This window comes from Capra hircus, chromosome 23, assembly GCF_001704415.2.
Source record: "Capra hircus breed San Clemente chromosome 23, ASM170441v1, whole genome shotgun sequence".
NCBI lineage: Eukaryota > Metazoa > Chordata > Mammalia > Artiodactyla > Bovidae > Capra > Capra hircus.
This window is the reverse complement of record NC_030830.1, coordinates 36,294,566-36,315,965: the sequence shown is the minus strand read 5'-3', so window position 1 is coordinate 36,315,965 and position 21,400 is coordinate 36,294,566. Positions and strand designations below refer to the sequence as shown.

General features: G+C 39.0%; 1 protein-coding gene across 1 annotated transcript in view; it reads right to left on the bottom strand.

The window, feature by feature from the left end:
* The window catches only part of GLO1 (glyoxalase I), a 29,521-nt gene continuing 15,225 nt past the window's right edge, over nucleotides 7,105-21,400 (bottom strand). Inside the window, exons 2-6 of the mRNA XM_005696284.3 lie at nucleotides 17,318-17,400; nucleotides 14,318-14,458; nucleotides 13,435-13,502; nucleotides 12,436-12,525; nucleotides 7,105-9,645 (exon numbers count right to left, since the gene is read on the bottom strand). Coding sequence (XP_005696341.1) covers nucleotides 9,557-9,645; nucleotides 12,436-12,525; nucleotides 13,435-13,502; nucleotides 14,318-14,458; nucleotides 17,318-17,400 — 471 coding nt within the window. The 3' untranslated portion in view covers nucleotides 7,105-9,556. The remainder of the gene's footprint in view (nucleotides 9,646-12,435; nucleotides 12,526-13,434; nucleotides 13,503-14,317; nucleotides 14,459-17,317; nucleotides 17,401-21,400) is intronic.

Genomic DNA, 21,400 nt, shown 5'->3' with positions numbered 1-21,400 from the left:
ATTTCCTGCAGCACTATTTACAATGGGAAACTGGAAACTAGAAAGTCTAGAATGTTTAAATGAATTATAAAACATCTATACTATGGACTGTTGTTGTTGTTTGATCACTAAGTTGTATCCAACTCTTTGTGACCTCACAGACTGTAGCCCACCAGGCTCCTTTGTCCATGGCATTGCCCAATCAAAAATACTGAAGAGGATTGCCATTTCCTTCTCCAGGGGATCTTGACTGAACCTACGTCTCCTGCATTGGCAGGCAGATTCTTTACCACTGAGCATACTATGGACTATTACTTGGTTATTGAAAAGAATGGCATCTATAGATATTGACCTTTGAAGATATAATTGATACATTAATTTTTATATAATTGATTATTAAGAGGGATAAAAAGTTATTCTAGAGCACCATAAGAATATGATGTCATATTTATCAAAAATATTAAAAAGGGGGAAATTTTTTAAACTTACATATTAGCTTTCTATTGCTGCTGTAAAAATTACAGCAGCAGAAAGATGGCTTAAAACAGTACATGTTTATTCTATTCTCTTAGACTTCTGGAGGCCAGAAGTCCAAAATCAGTGTTGCTGAGTTAAAATCAACATATGGGTAGAGCCACACTCACTTGAATAGTTAGAGGAAAATGTTCCTTATATTTTCCACTTCTGGTGGCAGACAGCATTCCTTGGCTTACAGTCACATCACACCAATCCCCACAGTCATTTTCACATCATCTTTTTCACTTCTGTATTAAATTTCCATCAGTCTCCTTCTTAGGACACATATGGTTGCATTTAGGGCACATCCAGATAATCCAAGATAACCTCATCTCAAGATTCCTAACTGAATCACCGGTACTGTGACCCTTTTCCCATATAAGGTGACATTCACAGGCTCCAGAGATTAGTATCTGGACATGTTGAGGGCCATTATTTGGCCTACTACAACATATTTATACAGATTTATGAACTTAGAGGCTAAGGTTGAAGGATAAATATCACCAACTTTTTAACACAAATTTCTTTCAAATGGATGTGGCTGGGGAAGGAAACGTTTTTGCAATATATTTTGTTTGACTTGCTAAAGATAATAAAGTTGAAAAATTTGAAAAAAAAAACAGAAGAGCAAAATTTTCAGGTAAATGCAAACAAAAAGAAAGCAGAGGTAGCAATATTAATTTTCCTATAATGGAATTCAGAAAGGGGGAGTAGGAGAGAGGAGAAGAGGGAGAAGAAGGGGAAGAGGAGGAACAGATAACAGCTGCTGTGGAGGATTTTTAGTTGAAACCCTGTGAGTTTGATCTCAACAATTTTAAACAGAACTTTAAAGTTGGCTTGAAGCTCAACATTCAGAAAACTAAGATCATGGCATCCGGTCCCATCACTTCATGGCAAATAGATGGGGAAACAGTGGCTGACTTTATTTTTCTGGGCTCCAAAATCAGTGCAGATGGTGATTGCAGCCATGAAATTAAAAGATGCTTACTCCGTGGAAGGAAAGTTATGACCAACCCAGATAGCATATTCAAAAGCAGAGACATTACTTTGTCAACAAAGGTCCATCTAGTCAAGGCTATGGTTTTTCCAGTGGTCATGTATGATGTGAGAGTTGGACTGTGAAGAAAGCTGAGTGCCGAAGAATTGATGCTTTTGAACTGTGGCGTTGGAGAAGACTGTTGAGAGTCCCTTGGACTGCAAGGAGATCCAACCAGTCCATCCTAAAGGATATCAGTCCTGGGTGTTCACTGGAAGGACTGATGTTGAAGCTGAAACTCCAATACTTTGGCCACCTGATGTGAAGAGCTGACTCATTTGAAAAGACCTGATGCTGGGAAAGATTTGAGGGCATGAGGAGAAGGGGACGACGGAGGATAAGATGGTTGGATGGCATCACCGACTCAATGGACATGGGTTTGGGTGGACTCTGGGAGTTGGTGATAGACAGGGAGGCCTGGCGTGCTGCGGTTCATGGGGTTGCAAAGAGTCAGACACGACTGAGTGACTGAACTGTACTGAATATCCCACAACAGAAGATACTGTTCTTGTCCAAGGAATATTCACAAAATCAAGCACATGCTTGTTCACAAAGAAACTTATAGTAAATTTCAAAAAGGAACAATACAGTTCACATTCGCTGGACACAAAATTAACATCAAAAGATAGCAAAATAATAACAATGAGAGCCTACATAGCAAAAACTGTGGGGCATGCTGCCAAAACAATTCTGAGGGAAAACATAACATTTTAAAATGCACTTTTGAGCTTTAAAAATAGTTTCAATAAGCAAACCAATCATTCCAGTTAAGTTAGAACAAAGAACAAGATAAACTAAGAAATTTGGGGAGGATAGATAGAAGTGTGTCAACCAGCTATTGCCACAAAATTCTGTGTAACACACATGAAGAAAGTCTCAGTTGCATACAATAAGGATTTATTTCTAGCTTACGTAATCAGCTGCGTAAGCAGATCACTCTGCTTCAGACTGTGGAACAACTGGGATGACACTCTCTCTGCTCTAACTGTCCCGTTCTAAGATCCCCACTGGAAGGTCAATGGTTCTCTGGAGCATGTCCTTCTCCTGGTGATGGCAGCCCAAGGGGCCTGTTTTAGAGCACAGCAAGTACGGCAGTAGGCAGATGACCATGGGATCCACTGGACCTGTCACTTACTGTACCATCAGAAGATGCTGCTCTGAGATAGTGATGAAATGGTCTTCTGAAGGTGCAGCTGAGGTACCAGCTTGGAGATGATACCCTGTAATGATGAGATGCCAACTGCCAGGACACATGATATACCCTGTCAATTATCAGTACTAGCACTCTACTCCCAAAAGGTATCATATGGGTTCAGGAACCAAGGGGGGAAATACGAGCAGCCCCTCTAAGCATCATTGCTGCCAGTTATTCACTTGGATAACTCCAGGTTCTGCTTGTCTAGAGGTCCTTCTTCTAAAAAGTGGGACACTTTCACCAGAGCACACATTCATTTCTTTTATTGTGGTAAAATATACGAAAACAAAGTCTTTCCTTTTAACCATTCTTTAGTATACAGTTCAATGGCTTCAAGTGCATTTCCACTGTTGTAAAACCATTACCATCATCCATCTCCAAAACTTTTCCTTCTTCCCAAACTCTCCATCTATTAAACAATCATTCCCCATTTCCTCTGCCCGCCAGTCCTTGGAAACCACCATTCTTTCAGTCTCTGTGAATTTATTCTAGGTATCTCATATAAATGGAATCACACTGTACTTATCTTTTTGCCTGACTTATCTCAGTCCAGTGTCTTCAAGGTTCATCCATGTTGTATCATGTTTCAGAATTTCATTCCTTTTCAAGTCTGAATAACATTCCATTGTATGCCTATATCACATTTTACTTATTCATCCATCAGTGGACATTTGGGTTGTTTCCACCTCTTGTTCACTTGCTCAGTCGTGTCCAGCTCCGCAGCCCCATGGATTGAAGCATGCCAGGCTTCCCTGTCCTTCACTGTCTCCTAGAGTCTGCTCAAACTCATCCACTTTTTGGCTACATGAATAATACTGCCAACAAGCCTTGGTGTACAAGCATCAGTTTGAGTCTGTTTTCAGTTCTTTTGGGTATATATCCAAAAGTAGAATTGCTGAACATATGGTAATTGTTTAGTTAATTTCCACAGCAGCTGCACTGTTTTACATTCCCGCCAGCAATACCTGGGCCGTGGCAGTGAAAGCCAGAATCCTAACCACAAGGCCACCAGGGAACTCCCAAACATCTTTAAAACTGATTTTTATTTACTCAATGACACATAAAAATCACCTGTAGAGCCTGAAAGCTCAGTGTTCATTCCTGATTCTGATTTAGTGAGAAAAAAAGCTTCTAAATTCTTATAGGATATATTATATTAGGGCTTCCCTGATAGCTCTGTTGGTAAAGAATCCGCCTACAATGCGGGAGACCTGGGTTTGATCCCTGGGTTGGAAAGATCCACTGGAGAAGGGAAAGGCTACCCACTCCAGTATCCTGGCCTGGAGAATTCCATGGATTGTATAGTCCATGGGGTCGCAAAGCGTCAGACACAACTGAGCAACTTTCTACCTTCATATTAATCCATAATGTTAACATTTATAGAATGTAAATATAACTAGTGACCTATTAGGATAAATTGCATGTACAAGTGAAGTTACTTGCAATAAAAGTATTAACCCAAAATGTAAACATTCAGGCTTTCCCTAAAACATTTGTTATTTTCTGTTTTTAATTTTACATACTTCCCTGGTGGCTCAGCAGTAAAGAATTCACCTGCCAATGCAGGAGACTCAGGTTCAATCCCTGGGTAGGGAAGATCCCTTGGAGAAAGAAATGGCAACTCACTCCGGAACTGTTTCCATGGACAGAGGGGCCCGGCGGGCTACAGTCCATGGGATCGAAAGAGTCAGACACAACTTAGCCAGTAAACAACAGCCGTCTTAATGGGTATGGATGGTATCTCACTGCCCTTTTGACTTGCAATCCTCTGCTCATTTTAAAGCTGGGTTTTTGTTGTTGTTGCATGTGGTTCTTTCTATGTTCTGAATATTATATCAGATCTATGATTTGCAAGTATGTTTTCCCATTCTGTGGGTCGCCTTTACACTCTGTTGAGAGCATCCTTTAAAATTTAAATTTAAATGTTTTAAATTTTAGTGAAGTACAATTTGTTGACTTTTTTCCTTTTGTTGCCTGTGTTTCTTGGTGTCATAGCTAAGAAATTATTGCTAAATCCAAGGTCATGCAGCCTTTTCTCATGTTTTCTTCTATGAGTTTTATACTTTCAGCTTTTACATTTAGACCTTTGATCCATTTTGAGTTAATTTTTATAGATGGTGTAAGATAAAGATCCACCTACACTACACTTCCCTCTTTTGTGTGGATACCCAGTTTTACCAGCACTATTTGTTGAAAACATTTTCCTTTCCCCATTGAATTGTCTTGGTATCCTCATCAAAAATCATCTGAACATGTGTGTGAGGCTCAATGCCCAGGAACAAACTCATTGGTCTGTGTCTGTCTTCATGCCAGTACCATGCTGTTTTGATCACTGAAGCTGTGTGGTAAGTTTTGAAATCAGAATGTATGAGTCCTCCAATTTTATTCTTTTTCAAAATTGTTTTGGCTATTCGGGTTCCCTTGAGATTCCATGTGAATTTTAGTTTGAATTTTTCTATTTCTGAAAAAAGAAAGTCATTAAAATTTTGATAGGTTTTTAATTGAATCTGTAGATTGCTTTGGGATTAATCCCATTAATTTTAAGTTGTGGCTGCTGCCCTGTTACTTTGGGCAAGAAGAATCATTAGCATTCTGGTGTTAGTAAGTGACCCTTATCATTACGAAGTATCACTGCTGCTATACAATGGGACTACTGCTCCTTAGCATCCCTGTGACCCCCTTAGGTGCCTGCTGGTATTTGCATGCCCAGGTTTAAGGGTAGATGGACAAGTGCAGCAACCCTGGCTGGTCTGAAAAGAACGTGTTGTCCAGGTGCTCAGAGCTCTCAGAGGTGACAGTATGGGTCACTCCACAAAGTTTGCCACTGTACCACCAGAAGTGCTAGCCAAGGATGGTTTTGCTTGTTCTTTCTTCTCATTCCTTCAGGTGTAAGATTAAGACGGAGAGTTCTAGTTTCCTGAGGTAGGCTGGCTTGTATCACCATCAACTTCCCTCTTAGAACTGCGTTTGCTGTTAGATTGTTGTTTCCATTTTCACTTGTCTCCAAATGTCTACCTCTTTGATTTCTTTAGTGACTCACTGGTTACTGAGTAGCATAGTGTTCAGCCTCAGTGTTTGTGTTTTCTTGCAGTTTTTTTTTTCTTGTTTATTTCTAGGCAGAGGCTAGATCTTAATTATTCCCATCACAAAAAAGAAGAGGTAATTATGTAACGATAGAAGTGTCAGCTAAGCCTGTGGTGGTAATATTGCAAACATAAATCAACATACTGCACACCTTAAACTTACGTCAACTAAAAAATTCTAATACCTGCTTTTATCATCTGAGCCTAGAATTTCTACTTGTATACCTAATCTTAATATTCACTAGAGACAAAACTATCTCATAAACAGAAGGAATATTATCCTTTTATTCAAAACTTCCACAAGAATTGATCACCATTTTGGAAAATGATGTTTCCAACAGTTACCATCACTCAATTTCTTTGAGTGACCAATAAAACACACCTGTTATCAATATGCATTTAAATGTTGTAACAGAGCTCTTCAGAAGTCATGAATTCAGTCTCTATTTTAAAGTACCAAGAGTTACCAGTGCACTATTAAACAATTTTACTTCTTCTATGTAGTAGTGGTAAAGAATCCACCTGCCAATACAGGAGATGCAAGAGACATGGGTTCCATCCCTGGGTTGGGAAGATCCCCTGGAGTAGGAAATGGTAACCCACTCCAGTATTGTCGCCTGGAAAATTTCATGGATAGAGGAGCTAGTGGGCTACAGTCCATGGGGCTGCAGAGGAGGACACGACTGAGCAACTGAGTGCACACACACTTGTATACATTAAGAGAAAGCACTTGACTCCTCCATTGTTTCTTAGTGTGGTAGTATCTGGGCATTTATACTCTGAAATGCACACTTTATTACAAATTGATTTATTTGTTATTATAATAAAGGCACTGGCTTAATCCTTTCTGAAATTGTGTATATAGGTTTACATTATATATGCATTTTGTTTCAGGATAGTGGTGTAATAGATGTTATAAATGTTCCCATGTTATAATGAGGATCTGCTAAGTCTGATATAGTTGAGAACCGTAATCTCAGAACAAGTTCTTTGAGGGCAGAACATGCCTTATGATTTCTATGAGCACCCTTGCACCAAGTTCTGAATATGAAATCTCACCCTGTTGCAGTTTCTGTTTGCCTCTTCAGAAGCCCCCATTTGCTCCTGCATTCTGGAAGTCTCAGTTTGATGCAGTGTCCATCCTAATGCAGGTAACTCAGATAAATATGACTAATCCAAGTCAGAATGGCCTCATCATCAGAGCCAGGCGAGTGACCTGATCCCAGTTTTGAGACAAGAAGATTCTGTTGATGAGCTTTGAGAAAGGTTTTACACTCATTACAGACACCAAGAAGAAAAGGTTATTTTCTTTCACTGAACATTACTTATACAATGACACCTGGAATCATAGAAGGGGTTTTTTGATCACAAGTATTATTCACACACCCCCTCCCCAAATTGCTGAGAATGACAGTTTGGGAAAGATAGGAGAAAACCACAATAACTTGTTATTTCTGAACCCTCCCTCAACCCATTCCAGAACCTCTGAAGTGTTTGTTACATCCAACAGAGTTGGGTCTTTTCTTATTGTCAGCAGTATGCATGTCTACTGATACAGACCTCTTCATAAGCAGTTGTGTTGCTAAGGAATAGTTACATACACTGTACACAATCCTGGTGAGAATGCTACATGGGGAAGCTCTAAGTGATTTTCTCTCAGCCATCAGCTCCTATTCAGACCATCTGTGTTATAACTGAGTCCCAGGCTTAGCTGTGTAGGGTTCCTGAGAGACTGATTTATTTCACATTGACAGTGAGCTATACAGTCTTGCTGTCCAATCATGGAAAGCAAGAACATTTCTTGTGCTCTAATTCATCCTTTCATGATACCACTGCTCAGGTAAATTAATTTAGAAGTGAGTTTTCCTAATCCCTAGCAAAGCCTGGTGATACAACACATATTTTTTCAACATATCTAAGGATGAACTTCGAGAATAAGCAAGGGCTATCTTTTTGGCAAGTTTTACTTAGCAGGCAGAGAAGGCTTCTTTCTGTGGGAGTAAGGTTTAAATGATTAAATTTATGAATCTAATAACCCTCCCACTAGAGGCTTATTTATGAATCTAATAACCCATTAACCCAAAATGTACTAGCATTGCTTAACCACAACTCACTTTTGACATTTCGCCTTTCTTCTCCTCTGCACTTTTTCTATCAAAATCCTTCACCCTTATCTCCTTTCCTCTTCTCATCTTCCTCACTCTTCATTATTCATAGAAACTGTGTGCTTTGCTGGATGTAGAGAATTACAAACTATTCCCAGTTCTCGATGAGTCTGCAAGCCCCTTCAAATCCTTGTAGTACTTCTCAAGGGCAGTTTTTCTTTTCTTTTTTTTTTAAAGAAAGAATGTAGAAGATAGAAGTTTACAAATTAAGCATAGTCTTATCTAAATTTTTGTTTTATTTCAGTCTGTGAGTATTGCCACTTGTTCAAATAGCTCACATAAACCCATTCCATCCAAAAAGGAGATATAAAATGCTTCTAACAGCGTAAGCACAGTTGGCATGGCCTATCCTAAGGTCTTCCAACAGTGTCTGCACACACGCACAAAATCCAAATGCAGTTAAGCCACAAACTGGATGTTCTTATTATCTGTGCCATAAGAAATTTTCAACATCAGTTTGGTTTTAAAAACCCATCAGTCATGGCAAGGAAGACCACTGAGCTGATTTCCGATAACTAAGTTATGTTATCACTGAACGTACTGTATCCTACATGATTACTGGCATGCGGAAGACCTTGGGGTAGGGCTCTTCACAAGTAACACAAGCACCACCTGCACAGGGACGGCCGGGCATTCCCAGAGCAGCCGTGTGCTCCTGACTTCCTCCCCTGCTTCTTCCTCACCATGGTACTCAAGGCTCCAAAGCTGAGAGGGCAATGCTCAAACTCACCAAAGGTTTTTACAAAGAAGACTAATGAAGGAGATGTGAGGTACAGCGAAATACTAAAAGTGATGATGATGGTGATGAGATCTTGAGCACTTGAGCCTATTTATATTGCCTTGGATTCATTAAATTTGCATGTTAGCCTCCTTTCTATCTCACAGGACACTGTGGAGGATTAAGTGAGATAAAGTACGTGACAGTCTAGTTTGTGTCTGCATAACCAGTATATAATATTCCCATCCTCCCCATCCCCACAGAGGCTAGTCCTTGAACTTTCAGAGTACTCTCTAAAGAAGAAATTAATATTTCTATCTGCATCCGTGTCAGCATGATTCTGAATTTCTCCCGAGAGTCACTTCTCTTTTGTAAAATAAACTTTATACTGTTTGAAATATACGTGAAGCCTCATTTTTGTTCAGGGTTTTTAACTTCTCATTGTCAAAAGTTACTTCTGAGGAACTGAAACCCCAGAAGGTAACCATAACAAAAACATGTTCAGTGTTTTTTTTATTTTAAATGATGGTTCAAAGGCAGACTTGTAGACTTGTATCTCTTCAGGAGATGGAAGGCAAATGCAGCCTCTGAAGGGAACTGTTCTAATTATTGCCTAAAAAAGTAAAGTTATACAACTATATTCAAGGACATAAGACAAGGCACTACATTAAAACTAGGATGACTGAACAGTTAGGGGAAACAGCTGAAAAAGGAAAGGGAGATAGATCTGAGAATAATCTGAGTTGGGACAAGGCTCCATCAGTCCTGGACGCTTCTGTTGTCTGAATATCCTGAATCACATGATTTCCTGTTTTACCTTCTACAATGTCTCCACTGAAATTTCAAATCCGCATTCTCACAGAACTAAATAATAGTTATCATTGTGTTGGGATTCAAAATTTCAATCCAGTAACCATCAGGATCTTGAATAAATGCCAGGCCTTTCATTTTACCTGTAAAACAAAATAATTTTCATTATTTGAGAGACCTAAAATAAATATAATACTTAAAAATTTAAAGCAATGTTTATTAATTCAAATTTTATTTTGCATTTTAGTTAATTACATTATTTCATTTATAGTTTTAACTTCAAAAAATCTATTGGAATGGCCCAGAGGCATGATTTTCAGAATGATATATTTTATCTTCTACACATAGCTGTAAACCATTTATCCTGAAATAAACAGTGGGACTGGCTGTATCTTGTAGGTATCAGGTATCTACTTCACCTGCACAATGTAACTTCATGCAACTAGTTGAGTAGTCACAGAAATTGTCTTAAAGAGGAAAAAGTAAATAGATGCTCAAGGGAGGCGGTAGCATGGTGCATCTAGCCAGCCAAGGGACCCAGATGCTTGGTCATACACTATTCTGTATAACCCAAGCTGTGCCAATCAGATTCTTTCTCCCAGGACCTCATAACTGCGACTGAGAGGTTAACAGGTCTAGTAGTAGAGCTGTTTGCCTAAATGGAAAAAGTGTGACCTCAGAAATTTATTTTGGTACCAAGATGCTGAATTAGTTGCTCCCAGTGCCTTGGGCCTCAGCACCTACTCCCACAGTGCGAGGGGTTCGAACGACTGGTTCAGATGTCCTCAGGAGTGGGTAAGGGCAGAAAAACAGGTGGGGAGCAACTGATCTCCCAGAGGTTACACTTGCCACACAACCAGGGTTAGGGAAAAACAATACCAGAAGCATCTCCTACAAATACTACATCAAGGACAAAGGGGGAAAAGGATATGACTACAGAATGTGAAGTATTTGTCTTAACTCTTATTTTCTCTCTCTGCCCTGCACATGTCCCTGAGATCATTTGGAATTTTAAGAACCAAGGTCTGCTCTCCCCCCATTCACACTGCCTGATGGCAGGAGGAGAAGGGGACGACAGAGCGACTGAACTGAACTGAACTGATGGTTGGAATAGCTAATAGTTTCAGTAAAAAAAACAAAAGCAAACCCCCCAAAATCTCTGAGATCAAAATAATAAGAATTTGAGGAATATAACTATATAACAAACAATGGATTATAAATTCTAACTGAAGAACAAATATGAGATCAATGGACCAAGAACTATTGAAATATGTAAAAGCAATGAGGAATATTAAATATACCCAATATGAAATAAGAATAAGAAAATATTAAAGAAACTCAGCAAAAATTAGAAGTCAAAATTATAATGAAGTGAACTGAAAGTTGCTCAGTCGTGTCCGACTTTTTGTGACCCCATGGACTGTAGCCTTCGAGGCTCCTCTGTCCATGGAATTCTCCAGGCAAGAATATTGGATTGGGTAGCCACTCCCTTCTCCAGGGGGTCTTCCCAACTCAGGAGTCGAACCCAAGTCTCCCGCACTGCAGGCGTATTCTTTACTCTCTGAGCCACCAGGGGAGCCCACGAATACTGGAGTGGGTAGCCTATCCCTTCTCCAGGGGATCTTCCAGACCCAGGAATCGAACTGGGGTCTCCTGCACTGCAGATGGGTTCCTTACCAGCTGAACAATATAAAAGGAAGTCAGCAAAAATTAGAGATCAAAATTACAATAGCTGCAATAACACAATAGATGAGAATACTAAAGATGAATATACGAACAGATACATCTGAGGAAAACTTAGCTAATTGGTATGCCAGTTTGAAGAAATCTCAGAAGGAAATTAAGGACAAAGAAAACAAATATAAAAAGCTTCTAGGACAAAACAGAAGAAAGTATACAAAGGAACATAAATCAGCAGATTTTTCAGCAGCAACACTGGATGGGAAAAATAAGGCAACCGAGTTGTATTTTCAAGACTGAAGGAAAATAAACCTACGGTTTTATAGACAACAAAACTGTCATTTATATATATAAAGGCGTGGTTCTGGGGTACATGGAATGCCTCAAGAGTTCTGCCTCACAAACCCTTTGAAAGCAGTTTTGGTTGAGGTTCTTAATAAAGGGACAGAAAGATCCAGAAGATGTTACAGCAAGATACATGGAGAAAAAATATATACCTGTACATATTTATTATCTTAAAAAACAAGCCAAAGAAAAAGAAAAATAAATCAATACTATCCCAGCCTGGGTACAGTAAGATAATGGAGGTAGAAGGGAGCAAGTTCTTGTCTTACTGAGGAGAATGATTTTTGGATATCAAATCTAATTGGAAAAAAAAAAAAGGATGGAAATGAAACAGTGAAATATTCCAAATGAAAAATTTAAAAAATAAATTAGGATGGCAAAAATAGATCTAAATAAAATAATTATAATACATGTAAATCCAACAAAATCCAGATACATACTATTGTCAAGAGACATACCTAAATCATAAGGACAGGCAAAAGTTATACAAGGATGAAAAAGAAACACCAGACAATTATGAACTGAACAGACTTGCTGTAGTTACATTAACAGCAGAAGAAACAGACTTTAAGGAACTTAGGTTTTGGGTGGCTAACTAGACCTGAGATAGTAAAAGCCGGTGGACACTGAGAAAAGGGCAGGGTTGAGGGGTGGAGAGGCGGCCTCGGTCTTGGATGGCTCTCCAGATCCTGCAATTAGTCCCATGTGAAGCCACCCTCGAGTTTGCCTTTCAGTTTCCTAAGATAACTCGGTGTGCTTCCAATCATTTCTCTTCTTTCCTTAAGCTGGTTGGAGTAGGATTCAGAGTCACCTGCAACCAAAAGGTTTAACTGCAGCAGGACCCTCTGTGAGTGCTTAGTAGGTGTTAGAGAGCTAAAGAGGCCTGGGAAAACAAGCAGCAGACTCACCGTCATTAGGCTTCTTCACAAATCTGACTCCCAGCTCTTCAAATCTTTTACAAGCACCGTGAACGTCGGGAACAGCAATTCCAATGTGACCTTAGGTAAAACCGCCCCCAAAACAAGGCAGAGAGAAAGAAGGAAAAATTACAACAGGGTATCCGTGTGCCACAGGCGGCTTCCAAAACTGGTTAATTTCAAAACACAAGGCATCTGTAAACAGACTGAATCAAGTTGGTTCAAAACCTATAAAATATTAAAGAACAAGAATCTAAGTGGCTGGGTATAATAATTAGTTGCTCTGAATTATAAATTATTTGACATAAGACCAATATTTGCTCATAAATAGTTCAATCTGTTAAGAATAACCTACTTAAAAAAAACAATATCCATTTATTCATGCTTAATAAGCTAATTGTTGATAATGACTATACACCAGTCCATTTAAACTGATAATCCTGGCATTTGATTGAGAGATTTTAGATTAAGGCACAAGTGTATGCTAGCGGAAATTAGGATTATTATTAACCATCATTTTTGGTTTTGTTTCTTTAATTTAAAAGTCTACTGGAAATATAGTACTGAGACTGAAAAATGAAACCATGGTGAGAGAATAAATGTAAAGTTTAGATTGACATGATGAAATTACACTCCTAAATAAAAGTAGGCTTCCCTGGTGGCTCAGATGGTAAAGAATCTGCCTGTTAATGCAGGGACACAAGTTCAATCCTTGGGTTGGGAAGATGCCCTGGAGAAGGGAATGGTTACTCCAGTATTCTTGCCTGGAGAATTCCACAGACAGAGGAATTAGTCCTCTGTCTAATTCCATAGGGTTATAGTCCACAGAGTTGCAAAGAGTTGGACACAACTTACATGTGGAAAATAAAAATAGCCATACTAACAAAAATCTAAAAATTAATGTTTTAGATTGCTTATAACCATAAATAGGTACCCAATGCAAAATCACAAAACCGTAAAAGTGTATTACACACAAATAGGCAAACATACCAAATCCTCGAGGGTCTGAATTGCCACTGTGGTAACTCTGGGTCTCATCATCTTCCGTGCCCCAATTGCTACAGATGGAGAGAAAACATAATTCTAAGTGACCTGGAGAACAGAAATTCTGAAAAGAAAGCTGCAACAATCTTTGAAATCTTTCCATGTATATATGCTACTTAATATATTTGGTCTAATCTCTGCTATTGTAAACGTTAAGTTTTCAACAACAGAAAGAGCAAATAGGCAAAGAATGATAAGCTAGACTAAGGAGACAATAAAACTAGGCATCTGGATATGAATAAAATGATAATAATAGCAACTACCATTCATTGTGCTATGCACTTTATATTTCATGAAGCCCTCAAAACAGCTACGTGGGTTAGATCTGAGTATCTCCATTTTACAAATGAGACTGCCACGTAGGGAGGTGGTATAACTTGATCAGGGTCACAGAGCTATCATCAGAGGCAAGACTCAGGCCAGGTCTGTCTGACTCTGGGGCTGTTCCGATTCAGGAGGCACAGGAAATAGCACACCCTGAAACAAATCTGTTGTGTTAATTTTTAAAGACTGCACAAAAACAGCATAAAGAATAGAACACAAAGGAGAATGCCTGTGACAATCTCAGCTGTAGTATCCAAACATTAGCTACAGTTTGACAAACATCTTGCCATTTCATTATTACAGTCTCTGCAAATGATCTCACTTGCCCTACTTGCGCCACAAGAACAATACACAGATCCATGAAAAAATACTCAAAGATATCGTTACAAATGAAAATTGGTTAGATAAGACCCAGTTTGAATTAACTGGTAAGGGGGAAAAATTTTTAAAAAAAGCTTCTAAAAAAAATGTAGAATATATAAACAAAATAAAGACTCATACTTACTGTGTCAGTTCAAGTGTAGCTTTTCTGGAGAATACCCATGCTACTTTTTCATCTTTATCTTTTGGGATGTCATTTTTATCCTCATAAGCCAAGAAGTAGAGTGAAAATTTCATAGTGGGGAAATCAAGTTTCTGGAGTAGTCTGAAATTAAACAAAAAGCCTGACTCAACTTACAGGAGAAGTCGATTAATACTAAGATCAACATGACAATATTCAAGTTCTACTGAGAATAAGAACAGTACACAGTGAGCCTGTTTTAATAGAAAAAGCAAGGAAAATCAATAAAAAGGTCTAATTAAAAAACTTATCTGTAAATATCAGTGAAATTAAAAAAAAATTAAATGTAAACTTGTAATTCATCAGTTCTTCAAATACAGTGAAAATTAGCTGGATTTATGGTACCTGTTTATAAGTGTCAAAAGACATCTTCAAAAGAAAATTTTTTCAGTGAAAAATATAATGTCTCACACCTTTCAGATATATGGCATTCAGTTAAAAAAATAAATTTATTGAGTTCTTACTGTGCCAAAACTCCTAGGAAGATAAGTTGAGGATAGGTGTTGAGAGAACAGATTAATATCACAGAAGACATGAATGTCAGTAATAAAGTGGTTGACAGTATCAAATACAGCAGAAAGGTCAGACAGGATTAAGGTTGAGGAGAGGTGAGTAGATACAGAAAGGTCCTGTGAGGGCAGTTTCACCGGCACGCACAGCAGAAGCTGGAGAATGGGAGGTTAGCAATTGGGGTCTATCTGTACAGTCACAATGATGGGATGGACCGTAAAAGAACGGAGGGTGACAATTATCCTACAACAGAGAAGACTTAAGATTCTTTCGCAGGTTGAAAAGAGCAGTGGAAAAGGAGAGACTGATTGTGAGAGTCAGTGCATGAATTCCACATCCTGAGGTTCTGAAGAAGATCCAACAAAGCCGTGGCTTCTAAAATGAACTTAGAGTGTGATGCTATTTTGCAAGGAGTAGGGTGGAACGAGGATACACACAGTATAGTTTTCTTTAGATTACAGAGGATTAAATGGGCTTCCCTGGTGGCTCAGAGGTTAAAGCGTCTGCCTGGAATGCAGGAGACCCGGGAATGCAGGAGACCCAGGTTCGATCCCTGGGTCGGGAAGATCCCCTGGAGAAGAAAATAGCAACCCACTCCAGCACTCTTGCCTGGAGAATCCCATGGAGGGAGAAGCCTGGTAGGCTACAGTCCACAGGGTCGCAAAGAGTCAGACACGACTGAGCGACTTTACTTACTTACTAAATGCTCAAAGATGACCTCATTCAACACCAATAAGAAGAAATGACTGAAGCATAGCAAATAAAAAGTTTCTAGAGTTCTGTTCCAAATCTTCTTTCTTATTACTGCTATGTAATATGCCTTGGTTCACTAAGATCTACCCATTGACTCATCATAAATAACTCTTACTCAAACATGTTTATGATGAAGTGTCAAACAACTCAAATACTCCAATCACAAAAAACTATCTCTGCACCTACCAAAGCAGACTGCCTAAGCTCTTACAGACCAATCAAATGGAACACTTGAATCTGCTGTACACTGCTTTTCCCAGCACAGCATTATCTTTCACTATAACATCAAGTTGTACTTGTGTAAGTCGCTCAGTAGTGTCCAACTCTTTGCAACCCCATGGACTGTAGCCACCAGCCTCCTCTGTCCATGAAATTCTCCAGGCAAGAATGCTGGAGTGGATTGCCATTTCCTTCCCCAGGGGATCTTTCCAACCCAGGGATTGAACCTGGGTCTCCTGCATTGCAGGCAGATTCTTCACCATCTGAGTACTCTATTTGGGACTCTTTAAAAATAATGTCAACATTGGAGTTGTTTGGACCTGGATTCAAATTCCAAATCTGCCATGTTCCCACTGTGGGATTTGGTGCCATTAAGTTAATGCTTTTAAGCTTTGGTTTCTCCCTTTCCATGAAAAATGGAAATATAAGCTATCTCATAAGCCTATTGTGAAGACTGAATGAAAAGAACATATACAGGGCCTGGCAAATAGCAGACATTCGATACATTTGTTTCATTATGTCCTTTAAACCTGTCATGGTGCTTTAGTAGCTAAGTAGTGTCCGACTCTTGTGACCCCATGAACTGCAGACTGCCAGGCTCCTCTGTCCATGGGATTCTCCAGGCAGGTATACTGGAGTGGGTTGCCATTTCCTTCTCCAGGGGATCTTCCCGACCCAGGAATCCAACCCAGGTCTCCTGCATTGCAGGCAGATTCTTTACTGACAGCTATGTGCAAAACCACTTTTTCTGGAAAGAATGACAAGAAACTGTTAACAGCAGTTATCTTTGAAGAGAACTAGGAGAGGGAGGCTGTCATTTTTCACTTTGTATTTCTCGGAAGCAGTCAGATTTTCTAAATATAGACACATACTGTATTACTTGATGTTTTCTCTTAATGAAGGTTATCTAGGCAGTAAATTAAAGATTATTTTATTCTGCATATATCTATACTACCAGAAATAAATAAAAACCTTCATATTATTTAAGGAAACAAATTGAGAAAAGCAAATATGTTAAAGGTATCATATCAGTAACATTACTTATTTGGAAAAAGAGAACATATTTTATAAAATGGGACAGATGTTCAACTTTAGGTAAACTCACGAAATTTTCTAAATAATGTGTCTTTATAGCTATATCTTTTCTCCAAGAGGCTAAGAGTGGCCATAACATCAAAATGGTCTGCGCACGTTAAGGATTAAACTGGCAGCTCTCACTGAGAAGGGAGTTAAGAGAAAATGCAAGCGTTGGCGTCTTGCTGCCCAGTGAACCTGGCTGGGAGAGAGGAGAGGAACCTGACGGAAGCCCTGGCCAGTCAAGCCTAGTCCCAGACTCCTGGCCAAAACACTTTGGTGACCTTTGAAGCAAACTTTAATCTATTTTTAAAATAGATCTGAAAACACTGCCTATATTTGCAAAGCTATGTATTTAAACATCACAGGTACCAACAGTTTACTTACGTCATTCCAAGAATTCTCGTATAAAAATCCAGTGACTTCTTAGGATCCTTAATTCGCAGCATAGTCTGCTGCAAGAGAAAATCCTAAGGGGAAACAGTATGTATTAAACACCTTTAATTTTTACTACTTGTTACCAACATTAGCTTTGCTTTCTGTAACAAGATACCAACAGTCCACCACTGCAATCCCTTAGTCCATCACGGCTTTATTATTGCTTCTGTTCAGTCCATAAAAGCTAGGCTCAAATTTGTGTAGCTCGGTCAAAGAGTTGGGTTTTTAAAATTTTTTTCTTTTCTATAGATTTTGTGCCAAGTTCTGTAAAACAAGTTCAGCAACCCTGTTTGTCCTATCCCCCTATTTCTATTCTATCTAAAATCTTTTTAAGCAGCAATCTGGATCTCAAGAATCCTAAAGAGTTCATACTCATTGATCAAGATATTGCCCTTCTAAAAATCTATCAAAGGAAATAATTAGAAACTTTGACAAAGATTTATGTATAAAGACATTCATCACAGAATTTACATAGTAACTGTGTGCCAAATACTGTTTTAAATAATTAATAGAAATTACCTTATATGATCTTCATAACAACCTTCCTTATGATATATATATTATATATGTATAATATATATATTATACCATCCCCATTTTACTATTGAGAAAGTAACTGGAAAACAGTTTGGTTCCAAATTCCTTGCTTTCAACCACCTTGCTAAACTGCCTCTAACAATGAAGAATTAGTTAAATAAACTAGTTGTTGCTTAGTAGCAAAGTCGTGTTAGACTCTCTGCAACCCCATGGACTGTAGCCCACCAGGCTACTCTGTCCGTGGGGTTTCCCAGGCAAAAATACTGGAGTGGGTTGCCATTTCCTTCTCTAGGGGATCTTCCCAACCCAGGGATTGAAGTTGCATCTCCTTCTTTAACACAGGCATAATAGAATATATGAAGACATATAAAATGCTGTTTTAGAAGTATGTGGACACACATATGATATTATGATATACATGTTATGTCAATTTTATCTCAATAAAGATGACAAAAACAGTTTAGAATATGGAAAGATAACGCCACTTTTCTGATTGAGAAGACTTAATAAGATAAATACATTATTTCTATGAAAACACAGAGTAATATAAATTCCAAAATCATTTAACCTTAAAAAAAAATCTATATATGGCAAAAAGATTAACAAAAACAAAGATTAACATTGAATATATTCAATGTTCAGTTCAGTTGCTCAGTCATGTCCGACTCTTTGTGACCCCATGAATCACAGCACGCCAGGCCTCCCTGTCCATCACCAACTCCCGGAGTTCACACAAACTCATGTCCATCGAGTCGGTGATGCCATCCAGCCATCTCATCCTCTGTCATCCCCTTCTCCTCCTGCCCCCCATTCCCTCCCAGCATCAGAGTCTTTTCCAGTGAGTCAACTCTTCCCATGAGGTGGTCAAAGTACTGGAGTTGCAGCTTTGGCATCATTCCTTCCAAAGAACATCCAGGGCTGATCTCCTTCAGAATGGACTGCTTGGACCGCCTTGCAGTCCAAGGGACTCTCAAGTCTTCTCCAACACCACAGTTCAAAAGCATCAATTCTTCATCGCTCAGCCTTCTTCACAGTCCAACTCTCACATCCATACATGACCACTGGAAAAACCATACCCTTGACTAGATGGACCTTTGTTGGCAAAGTAATGTCTCTGCTTTTGAATATGCTATCTAGGTTGGTCATAACTTTTCTTCCAAGGAGTAAGCGTCTTTTAATTTCATGGCTGCAATCACCATCTGCAGTGATTTTGGAGCCCCCCAAAATAAAGTCTGACACTGTTTCCCCATCTATTTGCCATGAAGTGATGGAACCGGATGCCATGATCTTTGTTTTCTGAATGTTGAGCTTTAAGCCAGCTTCTTCACCCTCCTCTTTCACTTTCCTCAAGAGGCTTTTTAGTTCCTCTTCACTTTCTGCCATAAGGGTGGTGTCATCTGCATATCTGAGGTTATTGATATTTCTCCCAGAAATGTTAGTGGATTTATTCATAAAAATAAAGGCATATAAATCCTTTGCTGCCAAAGTATTATTTGGATGATATTTTAAAAAAACAAGCAGGGTTTGCTTTTTATAAAATGATTTAGTTATTCTATGCTCAGGTAACAGTTTTCTTTTTATCACCAAAACATTCTGTTAACTCTCTGTAACAGAATGTTAAACCACTCTGTTACTTCTGATAAACACTCAAATGATTCCAGAAAAAAGTTTCTTTAAAAGTTACTAAAAATCACTGTTTACTGCTATTGTTCTAAAATATTGTTCAAAATAAATATATCTTGTGTCTAAAAAAGACTGGAGCCTAAAAGCTGATGTATTATCTTATGGGACAGTTTTTAACTTTGTCTCTCCCTTCAGTTGTTCAGTTGCTAAGTCGTGTCCAACCCTTTTGCAACCCCATGGACTAGAGCCTGACAGGCTCCTCTGTCTTTTGGATTTCCCAGGCAAGAATACCGGAGTGGGTTGCCATCTCCTTCTCCAGGGGATCTTCCCGACCTAGGGAGCGAACCCTAATTGCCTGCATTGCAGGTGGATTCTTTACCACTGAGCCCTCGGGGATGTCTTTCCCTCATTATGCTCTAAATTCAGAACAGTAAAAGATGTCTTTTATGCTCAAAAAGTTTCAGGCTTTCTGGCTTGACTGCTAAGCAACAAAGATTTGCTCCTTTGCCTTCCAAAAAGAATAACAGAAATAATCAGTCTTTTGCAGGAGTGGGAGAGGGCAATCTCCAAATTTAATTAATTTAAAACTACTGTGCAAAAACATTAAAGGTACAATCAGGGATGTTTCTAGTACATGCACTATGTGCCTACAATATAATCCTGACAAAACTATAAAAAGTGGAGCCGGGAGTGAACCAAAGGATCAAGGTCAAGGTCCCTTTGAGCACTTCTAAACGGACTTTTATTTGGCATAAGACGTAAACATAGGGCTTCACTTTTTACCTATGAATGTCCAATGGCTCCAGTACCATTTGTTCAAAAAATCTATCCTTTCTCCAGTGAATTACTTTTGCATCTCTGTGAAAAATCTGTTGGGTTTTTATTAGTGAGTTTATTTCTGGGTTGAACTCTTTTCCACTGATCTATATCAGTTGTAACTTACCACAGCATTTGGCATCATCATATAATGGTTTGAGTGAGGTGTAGAAACCTTATCTCTCCTTATATCCCTTTACTCTCTCCGATTTATAACTGTCTTAAAATATTTCCACTGCTGGGCCAGGGTGGAATGCTAGGTTTTCCGTATTTCTCCACTGATTACAGCACGAGGGGAAAGACTGTTACTGCCTGGCAAGACGAAATCATCGCTCCCTACTTAGTCTTCTCTGATACTACTGTAGCACGGGGAGGTTGAGCACCTTATTATAGCCAGTTGGCTGGAAGACTAAACTCCCCACTCAGCCTCTGCTGGCAGAGGTGTGGCTGAGGCCACTGTTTTCTCTATGGGGTTTGGCTGTAGTAGAGCACTTGTGGTCTAAAAGTTTTCTGACTTATCAGGAAATACTGTGTATCTCCTGGTCCTGTGGGTAGAGAGAGAAGGCATTCATTCGGCTTTTTTGTGTGTGTGCATCCATTGGCACTTCCAGATCACTAGCTTCTTTAGCTCTAAGTCTGGGCTATATGAGGCAGAGAGAAAACCCAGGAAACTTACTGCCATGATGTTCCTAGGGTTTCGAAGTCCCTACCCAGTCTGCCTTCTTCTCTCTGCTTTTCAGAGTCTTCCTATTTTTGTTCATATAAGCATATCTCGTTTTATTGCACATCACTTTGTTATGGTTCACAGATACTGGTTGGTTTTTTTCCCCCCCAAATTGAAGGTCTGTAACAACCCTGTGTCCAACAAGTCTATCAGTGATACTTTTCCAAAAGCATTTGCTCACTTTGTAGCCCTCATCACATTTTGATAATTCTCATAATACTTCAAACTTTTTCATTACATTTGTTATGATGATTTGTGATCAATGATCTTTGATGCTATTATTGTGACTGTTTTGGGGTGCCATGAACCACATCCACATTAGATGACAAACT